Below are 12,558 nucleotides of genomic sequence, written 5' to 3' on the forward strand. Positions count from 1 at the left end.
TATGAGGAAAACTGCAGAACTCTGATGAACAAAATCAAAGAACAAAATTAATGGAGCAACACTGTTCTTGGATAGGAAGAGTCGATGTCAAGATGTCAGGTCTTTTCAACTGTATTTATGGATTCAGTGCAATCCTAGTCAAAATTCCAGCAAGTTATTTTGTGGACATCAGCAAACTTTATTCTTAAGTTTATATGGAGAGACAAAAGACTCAGGATAGACAACACAATATTGAAGGAGAAGAACAAAGTTAAAGGACTGACACGCTAGGCTTCAAGAGTTAGTATAAAGTTAATCGAGACAGTGTGGTATTGGCAAAGCAAAATACAAATAGATCAATGGAATAGACTAGAGAACACAGAAATAGACCCACATAAATATAGTCAATGATCTTTGACAAAGGAGCAATGGCAATACAACTGAGCAGAGATAGTCTTCTCAGCAAATGGTGCTGGAACAATGGAACATCCACATGCAAAAAAAATCCAGACACAGATTTTATACCTTCCATAAAAATTATCTCTAAATGGACTACAGACCTAAATGTGGAACATAAAACTGTAAGACTCCTAGAAAGACAACATAGAAACATAGATGACCTTTAATATGGCAATGACTTTTTAGATACAGCACCAAAGACATGACCATGAAAGAAATAAGGTACAAGCTGGACTTCATTAAAATTAAAAACTTCTCCTCTGCAAAAGACAATGTCAGGATAATGAGAAAACAAGCTAAACACTGGGAGAAAATACTTGCAAAATATACATCTGATAATGGACTGTTATCCAAAATATACAAAGAACTCTTAAAATCTAACAGTAAGAAAACAAGCCAATTTAAAAAATGGACCACAGATCTTAACAGATACCTCACCAAAGGAGACATACAGATGGCAAATAAGGATATGAAAAGAAGTTCCACATCATATGTCACCAGGGAAATGCAAGTTAATACAAGATAGCACTACACATATATTAGAATGGCCAAAATCTGGAACACTGACAACACCAAATGCTGGTGAGGATATGGAGCAACTGATATGGAGCAACTCCACTGCTGGTGGGAATTCAGAGTGGTACATCCACTTTGGCAGACAGTTCAGCAGCTTCTCAACAACTAAATCTACTCTTAACATATGATCCAGCAGTCACACTCCTTGGTATTGTTGACCTGAAATAAACAGACTGCCAGATACTTCTCCAGCAAAGTTGGGTTTATTCAGGATCAGCAGAGAATTACAATTCAGGGTCTGCAACCATGGTAAGTCACGTGCAAGTTCCTGCAAAGCAAGGACAGGAGAACACTTTTACAGAGAAGAAAAGGAAGTGGGTATGGCTCTAGTAAACAAAGAGTCTGTGGCTTTTCATTGGCTGAGTCCTTCCCGGGAAAGAAAAAGAGTCTGTATTCCTCCTGTTGGGCTCTGCTATCATCAAAGGACATGGAGCTCCCCTTTCTGATCTCCCAACTCTGTTTAATTGAGGTTTCTGTTTATTAAATTTTTACAGTATTTACCCAAAGGAGTTGAAAACATGCCCACACAGAAACCTGTTTATAGGAGCTTTATTCATAATTGCCAAACTTGGAGGCACCCAAGATGTCCTTCAGTAGGTGATGGATAAATAAACTGTAGTGCATTCATACAATGGAATATTATTCAGTGCTAAAAAGAAATGAGCTATCAAGCCATGAAAAGCCATGGACGAACCTTAAATGCATATCACTAAGTGAAAGCAAGTCTGAAAAGGCTACATGTACTGTATGACTCCAACTATATGACCTTCTGGAAAATGCAAAATATGGAGATAGTAAAAAGATGAGTGTTTGCCAGGGGTTGTGGGGAGGGAGGACAGAGGATTTTTAGGACAATGAAAACGCCCTTTGTTTTCACAGAGCGTCTTTATACATTTGTCAGTCCCATAGGGGTACATCACCAAGTGAACCCTAACGTAACCTATATGGACCTTGATTTTGACATATCCACGTAGGTTCATGATTATAACAAATTACCACTATGGTGCAGGATGTTACAGTGAGGGAGGCTGGGGTGTGAGGGGAATCTCTGTACCTTCCTCTAAATTTTGCTGTGAACCCAAAATTCTTAAAAAAATGAAGTCTTTAGAAAGTTATTTTACAAAATTTGAGGAACACTGGATGACTTAAAAACAAGTTTCTTTCTCATAGGACTTCTCAGAACCTTTATTATGCAATGTGATTCTCCAGGAAGGAAACATTACATGCAGTTTCCCAAACTGCGAAACTGAGGAATACTGAGAATTTGAGAAATGTTCTTTTATTAAATGGAAATCAGGACTTCTAAAATACTTGAAAAAACAAAAGAAAAACTTTAAACATCCTCCAAAAAATTGATTATTCTCAAGAAAAGAAAAAGCTTTTGTTCATTTGTAAGAAAACCTTTTGACAGTGAGGTTTGATACACTATGGGATGAGGAAATATAGTGTTACTTTTTTTCTAGAGATTTTTTTTTGAATCCAGATTTATATCTCCATCTAGGATGTCTTTTTTTTTTTTTATTCTCTTTAATACCAGGGAGTCCTTTCGGTCCCCTAGTTTTTAGTAGTAAGTTTTAATTATGAACTTTGTCCTGTTTCAGGTACAATATTTAGATCACGGATTCACTGAGAAGATTCCACAGTGTCATCTTTACCCTATTTTGCTATATCCTGATACACCCCAACTTTGTATTCCTTGTCAGCTCTATAATACCATACCTGTGAGTAAACAGGGATTTATAGTATGATTAATTTTAAAATACTGTCCTTTTATTAACAAATTTTCTAGAAATTAGAATGTAAGATAAAACCCCTTTCAGTGCAACAAAAATAATATTTAGAAATAAGCTTACAAAGATAGCTAAAGGGCCTTTATGAAGAAAATGACAGAATTATACTGAAGGATATAAAAATATCTGAATAAATTAAGAGAGATAATGTCTTCATAGATGGGAATTTTGTTTGGAATTGTTAATTTTTAGTTACGGTTCAAATAAAATTTCAAGAAATTTGAAGCTGGATCAGAGAAAGGAATGGTATATTAATTATCTCTTGCTATATAACAAATAAAGCTTAAAATTTAGTGGTCTAAATCGACAATAAGCTTTTTAAAAATTTCATACAGTTTCTGTGGCTCAGGCATTCATTGGGAACAGCTTAGCTGGGTGTTTTGGCTCAGGGTCCCTGATGACTCTGCAGCCAAGATGTGCACCAGAAAGGCAATAACCCAAAGGACTGACTGGGCTGAAGAACCCGCTTCCAGATGCTCACTCACAGGGCGCTGGCAGGAAGCTGGGGCGCCTCATGGGCTTTTGGCAGGAGGCCCCAATTTCCTGGCCAAGTGAACCTCTTAACACATACGACAGAATAGTCACTGCTCCTTAATAAATATACATTGTAGTCAGTATACAAGAACTGCTTTGGCATATTGGCCTTTTTTAAAGGTTTTATGATGCTTTGTTTTTAGTGTGGGTTTATATTTTTAAAGCATAAAATGCTTTAAGAGAGTAATGGGGGGAAGCTGAGACAAATTATTAGTTTCTTAAGATCATTTTTATCATATACCCATAATATTCTTTGAAAACTGCCTATATATTTTGTCCTTCTCTCTAGTGTTATCTGTTTATGGCTACTTTTGTGTATCTTCATTTACTTCTTGCTCTTATTTTGTGAAAGAATCTGAGTTTATTAATCCCAAATAGGTCGGGAATGCCTGGCAACCAGATGCAGTAGAACTCCTTCAGGAGCTGCTTTCAAAGAGAGAGGTGGAAGTTCACATTATGGTAATTTGTATTTAAAGCATATATCATTGGGACTTCCCTGGGAGTCCAGTTGTTAAGACTTCGCCTTCCGATGCAGGAGCTGTGGGTTTGTTCCCTGGTCGGGGAGCTAGGATCCCACATGCCTCTCAGCCAAGGGACCAAAAAACAGAAGCAGTATTGTAACAAATTCAATAAAGACTTTAAAAATGGTTCACATCAAAAAATCTTAAAAAAATAACCTCAAAAAAAATTAAAAATAAAGCATATATCACTGATTTAGTTTATTTGCCATAAAGTGTTACAGGTAATACAATTTGAGGGATTTTTTTGTGAACTATGTTCCTATGTGATTATCAATTACTCGTTAACATAAAAGAAGTTACCACTTTGGTTCCTAGGCTCATTTTAAATAAACCTAATTTTGAGCAAGTTCCTGAGAACTTCCATAAGCAAATAATTTGGAAGATTCCTTATTAACTTATTTTGACACGAGGAGAGTACTGAGGAAATAGAGATGTTTATAAACACACATGGTAGTTTTCAGGATGGTGCTGTGTCTGTAGCACTGTGTTAGGTGCAGGTAATTCCCGTCCTCAAGGGCCCTGTCTAGTTACTGAAACAGTGAGACACAAGACAAAACCCTAAAGACTTTACACCACAACTTGCTGAGAGCCAGGCGGCTGGTAAAAAGAGTGAGTGTAATAGGAATGTAGAAATGGGAGTTGATGAAGCGCTCCTGACCAGGTAGGTGCGGAGACAGAAAGGGGAAATGCATTTGCTAGAACAGTAGAAGTTTTGGGAGGAGCAGCAGTGTGAATAGGGTTTAAGAGAAGTAGACGTCAGGCAGGAGGCCCCACTGGGGGTTCTTGAGCAGTGAGGCAGCGAGAAGATTCTCCTGGAGCTGTGCTGGAGGGTTCGGGCAGAAGGATAGAAGAACTTTAAGGAAGTGTTTCTGTATGAAAGGTGTGATGGCAGGCTAATAAAGACCTAAAAAGAGCCACAGACGCACTTAAATAAGAAAGTGGAGAAGCCTCTCTGGTTATTCACAGCCTCTGTGGACAGTCACAGAAGTCCTGCAGAGGTGGGAACTGTTCAGGTTATCCAGGTGGCTTTCTTTGCTGCTTAGCTTAGCCTAGGAAAACAGTGTGGCATATACCAAGGTACTGGATTTCTCAGAAACCGTGCCTGTGCCTGCCCTTGCAGCCGTGCTGCTGTAGCGGACCTTCCCCAGAAGTGCTCCTCCTACCTTACGTGCTCATGGCACAGACCTGGTGCCTCTTACCTGCTGGGCTCTGTCCTGGGACTGCAGGCGCAGCAAGAGCCGAATAGAAGCTCCCGCCTCCGTTGAGCTTCCATTTTAGTGATGGGAAATAAAATGAAAAAATATATATATATGTAAGGTATGTTAAATAGTAGTGCTGGCCAGAAAAATGAATTAGGAAAGGCTGATAGGGAGAGGTGGGCGGGGGAGGAGATAACATTTTAAATACAGTGGTCAGAGAAGACATCCCTAAAAAGATAAAATTTGATTGAGACTTCCGAGTGGTGAGAGGACACGCCATGCAGTTACCAGATCAGTGCAGAGAGCCGCAGGGCAGGAGACGCCTGGAGTGTCCAAGGAGCAGACGGATGCACGGAGGTGGGAGGCCACCTGTGAGAGGTGCAGTTGTCGCTGCGTGGAGGTGGGTGGGATCTGACCTCACAATCTACTGTTTTCACTTTGCACTGGTGAAAACTGGACGGTAGAAAAAGGTAGAAGCAGGAGATCAGCTGGAAGGCGATTACACTAAGCAGAGACATGAGTTTGGACTAAGGTGGTACCGAGTGGAAACAGCGAGGAGGAACGATCAGCTTATCAGTCATGTGCATTTTGGTACCTAATGTTTGTAAACAGACCCACGGGTTTTAAAGCCACTATATGACTCCTAGACTGTTGTTAACTTCTTCTGATTCCTGCCATTTTTGGATTTTTAACTAAACTTCATTTCTTTACCCCTGAGCATACTTTTTCTTTCTCCTTCTACTAAGTATAAATTATTAGTATTATCTAAAGATGATGTATAGCAAATTGTTTTCTTTACATAACTAGAAAACTCTCTACCTTATGGACATGTAAATATATTTTATAAAAACCAGAGTAGTAGCATTACTGCCTCGTTATCTGTCAAAATACCAGGAAGAAAATTTTACAAAACGAGTCACTAGTCAAACTAGTAATACTGTGGTTGTCAGAAATCTAATTTCATTTTTGCCAACTGTAAAATTTTAATCTTCAAGCAGACTTTATTTTTATAGTAATAATCTCCTTTATTGAACTTAAATAGGAATTACCGGAAAATCCATGGGAGAAATTATCTATTCATCTGTATTTTGATGGAATGTCACTTTCTTATTTTATGGCACACCATAAGTATTGTACTTTTGAACATTCTGAGGAAATACTGAAGGAAGTAAGTGAACTATTTTTCTATAAAAATCTAAACTATAGAAAAAGAAATTGTGGTTAAAATGTCATATTTTGTCTTACGCCTCAAGCCTTCCATATAGTTCTACATGCCTGATACGTTAAGAGGGTCTAGAGGATTTGTAAATTCTTTATTGAGAAAGCAATACCCTATATCATGCTTTATAAAGTCTTAAAAAAGACTTCAATTGCGTTAAGAGTCACTTAGTGTTTCTGTATCTTCAAACCTAATGAGAAGCTCATATGTTCTCTAACGTTGTTTGAATATAGATGTAAATTATAAAATCATAATGGAATTCACTGCCAGAAAACGACTCTCTCCCAAGAAAAATGGTTTTGCCTTATATTCAGTATTATAACATTTCCCCCATTTTGCTTTCTTACAGGGAACTCAGAGCCAGATTTTAAGCTTAGCTTCAGTAAATAGCCCATTCCAGTTGCCTGGTGCTTCTGTTTTTAATATTTTAAAAAACATAATTAGTTTGTTACAGATATGATTTCACATTGCAAGCTGCCACAAATACTTTATAGAAATGGGTACTCATCATAAATAAGAATGTGAACATTTTATATCGCAAGATATTTTTAGACTTGCAGTTCACTTGTTAGGTTTTTGAATATTCATTTTAGTGATAGTACACGACCAAACAGTGGGTGTTCAGTTCAATATAGGAAACTACTTTCTTCTCTCAAATAGGGAAACTATGATATAACTTTGTACATGTAATCCTCACAGCCAGTTGTTTCTTTTGAGCATAGAGGTGTGTGTGTGTGTGTGTGCGCGCGTGCATGTGTGCCTGCCCCCGTGTGTTTGTGTAAAGGGTGTTTCATCTGTTAAACAGGTTTTATAAAGATTACTTAGTCTCTCTGCCAGGTGTACTCTTCAGTGTGAACATTTAAAAGGAGAGGTAAGAGCTCCCACTCTTATTATAAACTAATGACAATTGACATGCTTTTAGCATAATTTGGCAGATTCTTCTTGTTGCAATATTAAGATCACTCAGACACTAAATTTTCCCATAGTTAAGCTGAAATGAATGCCAACAAGGTCATGCACACAGTTTTTGTGGGATGAAATATGAAAGTGCCTTAAAACAATATTACATAGTTAAAGATAGTTTTATTCATTAATAGTACTATATTATTTCAGAAGCCAACAGATTACAATAAAAAGTATGAGGAAGAGAGATGGGAAATAAGGTTTGAGGTAAGTTTCAATCCAGATATTTTGAAAATTTGGACACTTCATCAATACAAAGAATCTGATACAAGATCAGGAAGGTAAGCATAACAGCTTTATTGAGAATTTATATACTATAAAATTCAACTTTTTAAAGTGTACAAATCAGTGGTTTTTAAGATATTCATAGAGTTGTGCAATCATCACAACTATCTAATTCTACAACATTTCATCTCAAAAAGAAGCTCCATACCAGCAGCAGTCACTTTCCATTTCCCCTTCCCCAGTTTCCTGGAAACTGTTTCTGTGGGTTTGTCTGTTCTGGACGTTTCATATGAAGGGAATCATAGCCCTTTGTCACTGGCTTCTTTCATTCAGCATAATGTTTGCAGGGTTGAATCATGCTGTAGTATGTGTCCTTTTTATTGCTGAATAATATTCCATTATACAGATACACCACATTTTGTTTATCCATTCATCTGTTGATGGATACTGGGGTTGTTTTTACCTTTACAGATAGTGAATTACAGCTACTATAAACGTTTGTATACAAATTTTTAAGTGGATGTCTGTTTTCAGGTCTCTTGAGTATGGACCTAGGAGTGGAATTACTAAGTCATATGGTGACTGTGTTTACCATTTTAAGGAACTGTGAAACTGTTTTCCAAACCAGCGGCATCATTTTACTTTGGTACTAGGATTGTACAAGGGTTCCATTTTATCCATATCCTCTCCAACATTTATCTGACTTTTTTCCTAGCCATCTTAGGATAGGTGTGAAGATACAAGTCCCTTATCAGATACGATTTGCAAGTATTTTCTCCCATTCTGTGGGTTGTCTTCACTTTCTTGGTGGTATCCTTTGAAACACCAGAGTTTTAATTTTTTTTTTTTTTTTTTTTTCGGTACGCGGGCCTCTCACCATTGTGGCCTCTCCCGTTGCGGAGCACAGGCTCCGGACGCGCAGGCTCAGCGGCCATGGCTCACAGACCCAGCCATTCCACGGCATGTGGGATCCTCCCGGATCAGGGCACGAACCCGTGTCCCCTGCATCAGCAGGCGGACTCTCAACCACTGTGCCACCAGGGAAGCCCCAGAGTTTTAAATTTTGATGGAGTCTAGTTTATCCTTTTTATCTTATTTTTTCTTTTGTCACTTTTGCTTTTTGGTGCAAGAAGTGTTTTCATAAGTAAAATTTTATCATTTAAAATTTTAAGTAGAACTTAATTCCTATAATTATAAAAATGACATGCTTGTAAAGTGTTTTGTAACAAATCAGTAAAATTCAACAGTAGGTGGTCACTTCTTGCTGAAATCTAAGTGGTTCAAATATGTTTTGTTTTGCCACCAGTTTAGAAATGTTAAATAGTAATAAGTGAGTCTACAAATTTGAATATGATTGTTTTACTATTTATGTTAATCACCATATTCAAGATTTTTTTTAACGTACTAAAAGAAAAATCCCCTATATTTTTATATGTATATTTCTTTTAACAACTGCTAACTGCCTTGATCCTCTTTGGAATCATATAACTTTTAATTACTCCTTATGCTTTTATAGAGCTTAAGAGCACACTTTTTTCATGATTTTTAACTTAAATCTTCGTCATTTCATATATTAGTTTTTATTATAAAATACTCTAAAAATAAATGAAATACCACAGAAATGTGAAAAGAAAGAAGTTGCCCCAATTCTACATCTTGAATACCCCAGTCCGTCCCACTAAGCAGCCGCAATTTGTTAATCATTCTTCTAGAATTTTATGTGTTATATGTAAATATTATATATAAGTAAACAAAATATTCCTATGGGGGGTTTTTTTACACAAAAATCTTTTTTTTTTTGGCAGGGGACAAAAGATTGCTAAAAATCTTTTGATTATTTATCACATTTTGGTCCCACTACAACAAAATTATTTTGTGATTTTCAGTATCTCAGCTAGATTTTTGCTAAATGAAAGTAAATTGGCACTGTAATAAGCTTTAATAATGTGGTGGGTTTCTGTAATAGTCACTCTGAAATTTGAATTTATTTTTGGTGTTTTAGGAATTGCTCTTGCCTGAAACAGAGACTCCTATTTTACCGCCATATTTGTCTTCACCTCTTCCTCCCCCTGGAGAGCTCTACGCTGTTCAAGTTAAGCACGTTGTCTCACCCAGCGAAGTACGTGATTCCAGTAATGCTGGTGGTTAAAAACATGACAGGCAGTCTCGGTCTTTAACTCTAGGGTTGATTCTCCACATTTCCATCTTCCTGATTTTCATAGCTGACAGTTGGTGGTCGCTAGGCTGCCTGCCCTATAATGTCCTCTTCAGACACTTGTTTGTACTTAATGAGGCAAGTGTTCCTTAATCACTGTTGGGTTTTCCAAGTATTGTGTAGCTTTTTCAATCAAATATTTAGATTGTTAAGTTGGAACTTACTTCCACCTGTGAAATCTTATTAACCATCTCATTCCCCTGTCCTCTTCCTACACTGAACTTAGGTGCTCTTTATTCGCTGTTTTTCTATACCACTTATCACCTTGTAACAACACACTGTGCCACTTCCTTATTTTCTTTGCTTCTTCCCACTAGAATGTAATTCCATGAAGACAGGGATTTTTGTCTGTTTTGGTCCGAGGTGTACCCCTAGAACCTAGAATACTGCCTGATATATAGTAGGCACTCAGTAAATATTGACTGAATGAGTGAGTACACTGAAGAAAATTCAATTATATATGCTTGGCTAACAAGAGAGAAAGAAATGACAAATTAAGTGGCCGGGCAGTCCCTCAGCCATTTTTACACAGTATACTATTCTTTTCACAGACAAGAAGAATTTGCTCCATAATTTCATCAGAGAACATAGTAGCGCAAACTATTGTTGGTTTTTATGATTTTTAATTAGTTATTAGTCGCCACATAAATTACCCCAAATTGAGCAGCATAAAACAATACACGTGAAAGTCAGGAATCCAGGATCTTGGGTTGCAGTCGGGGTGTGTGTGTGGGGTGTACAGGATCCACTTTCAGAGCCCGAGTGCTGGGCCCCGGCCCCGCGGGCCTCTCCTGGGCCTGCCGGCGCGCCTCTGCAGGCTTCCCTGGTGGGCTGAGCGCCACCAAGGCAGAGGCCACGCTTTGGACCATCTGGACTCAGCAGGCACATAACCGCCGCCGCGGTCGTGCTTTCCAGCTGCAAGGAGCAAGTCTGCTTTGCCGTGGGGACTTCTGACTCTGTGAGGACTGTGAGGCCGTTGCTGGGGACTGGCTTGCAGTAGTTCTGTCCACATCCTGAATACTAAAAATTACAGAATTTGAACTTTTTCCTTTCCCTTCCCCCCACGTAGGTGTATATTTGCCTTGACTCTGTAGAAAACTGTAATCTGGTTAAGCAGCAGGATGACACAGTTGACGGTGGAGTCAGCTGGGAACCTGAGCCTGAGAGCCTTGAGGAAGCGCTGGGGAGGTTCAATAAGGATGTGGAGACACTCCCTCCTCTGACGGACCTGAGGACAGGTACTGAGCCTTCAGGGCCGAGACGGGGTTGTTTCCAAGGTTAACTGGCATTTTTATCACCCTCAGTTGATATGCATGGTCTCTTGCCTTGGGGCGCTGTCGTTTTTCAAAGCTCAGGTTGCACTGTAACACTGACTGCATGAAGATGGCTTTTCTGAGCTTGCAGTTTTGCCAGTAGCTCAGGTTGTGAGTTGTCACTTGGACCTGAACGGCACTTATTTTAAATTACAAGCCACCTAAGCTGCTCATTGTGGTGTGGGGCAGCAGAACTCAGATTGTGTTGAGTCCTGCCAGCATGGGTGAAATCCTGCTTTTTTCCCTATTTTCCTACCTTTATTAAATATAGGGCATTCTCCTATGAGGAAAATGCATCTAGTTACTGGTGATGATGGTTCTTGAATACGAGGAGTGGTGTCTACACATTTTATCAGTATGTGATATATAGGGATGTATTCATCCTTGGTATTTTGTTCATATCAGAGGATACTTTAGCAAAGGAAAACATCAGCCTGATGTCCTATCTGATTTTACTTAATGAGATTTTAATCACTTATGACCCATGTTTGGCTGATAAACACCACTTGCTGTTCCCTCTGCCTGGAAAGTTCTGGGATATGTAGCAGGGTCTCTGCTCAGCTATCCCCAATGGCAGCTCTTCCCTGATGCATCCCACCCCACCCTCTCCTCCCCTCCCCTCCTCTCGGCCTTTAAGGCAGCACCACAGCAGGGACTCTGCCGCAGCGTCATCAGCACTTAAGGAGGGCACCTGGCACAAGTAGGAGCTCATAAGTATTTGCTGAATGAGTGAAAAAATAAACTGTCACTTTTTTTTGTAAATTAATTTATAATCTGGAAGAAACAATTCCTCACTGCTCTTCTCTCAAGGGAGGTTGCACAAACAGTCCATGAGTAATGTGATAATTCATGGAGCTGTACATACATGTGCGTTTTTTTCTATGGTTATTCTTCAATTAAGTATGCATATGTACAAGTTGATTCATAGACAAGTGCTTATTAAATATGTACAAAATCTATATTTAAGGAGTTGAATAAGGAATCTATTTAGGTAACACGTTGAGGATATGTGGTTGAAGTGGGTTGGGAGTATATTGTGAAGAACCCTGTAAATTGCAGTCTAAGGACCTGGTACTGCAGACAGTTAAGATGCCATTGAAATTTTTCAAACTACAGAGCAATGGAATTGGATTGGAGGAGAAGGAAATTAAAAGTAGGAATAACAGGGCTTCCCTGGTGGCGCAGTGGTTGAGAGCCCGCCTGCCGATGCAGGGGGCACGGGTTCGTGCCCCGGTCCGGGAAGATCCCACGTGCCGTGGAGCGGCTGGGCCCGTGAGCCATGGCCGTTTGAGCCTGCGCGTCCGGAGCCTGTGCTCCGCAACGGGAGAGGCCACAACAGCGCGAGGCCCACATACCGGAAAAAAAAAAAAAAAAAAGTAGGAATAACAGAAACCATTTTACTATCATTTGCAGAAGACAGCTGCCCAAAGGGAAAAAAATCAGGGGCGTCTAAGAAGTGGGAACAATGGAGGGATGGTTTAAGCCTTGGGTGGTGGAAGAAGTAGGACTCTGAGGATGGAGAGGGGTCTTTCTTCCAGCCTTTTCCTAACTTAGGAATTAGGGAA

The 12,558-nt window shown here is 39.1% G+C and overlaps 1 protein-coding gene across 1 annotated transcript in view; it reads left to right on the plus strand.

The window, feature by feature from the left end:
* RNF17 (ring finger protein 17) overlaps positions 1-12,558 on the plus strand; it is a gene marked incomplete at its 5' end in the record, with an annotated part of 115,303 nt that overhangs the window by 96,125 nt on the left and 6,620 nt on the right. The window contains 6 exons of the mRNA XM_082602146.1: positions 2,616-2,735; positions 3,717-3,797; positions 6,101-6,226; positions 7,391-7,447; positions 9,468-9,584; positions 10,750-10,918. Of these exons, the coding sequence (XP_082458272.1) occupies positions 2,616-2,735; positions 3,717-3,797; positions 6,101-6,226; positions 7,391-7,447; positions 9,468-9,584; positions 10,750-10,918 (670 nt within the window). The remainder of the gene's footprint in view (positions 1-2,615; positions 2,736-3,716; positions 3,798-6,100; positions 6,227-7,390; positions 7,448-9,467; positions 9,585-10,749; positions 10,919-12,558) is intronic.

The sequence above is a fragment of the Mesoplodon mirus genome (genome assembly GCF_964341445.2).
Source record: "Mesoplodon mirus genome assembly, chromosome: 17".
Lineage (NCBI taxonomy): Eukaryota > Metazoa > Chordata > Mammalia > Artiodactyla > Ziphiidae > Mesoplodon > Mesoplodon mirus.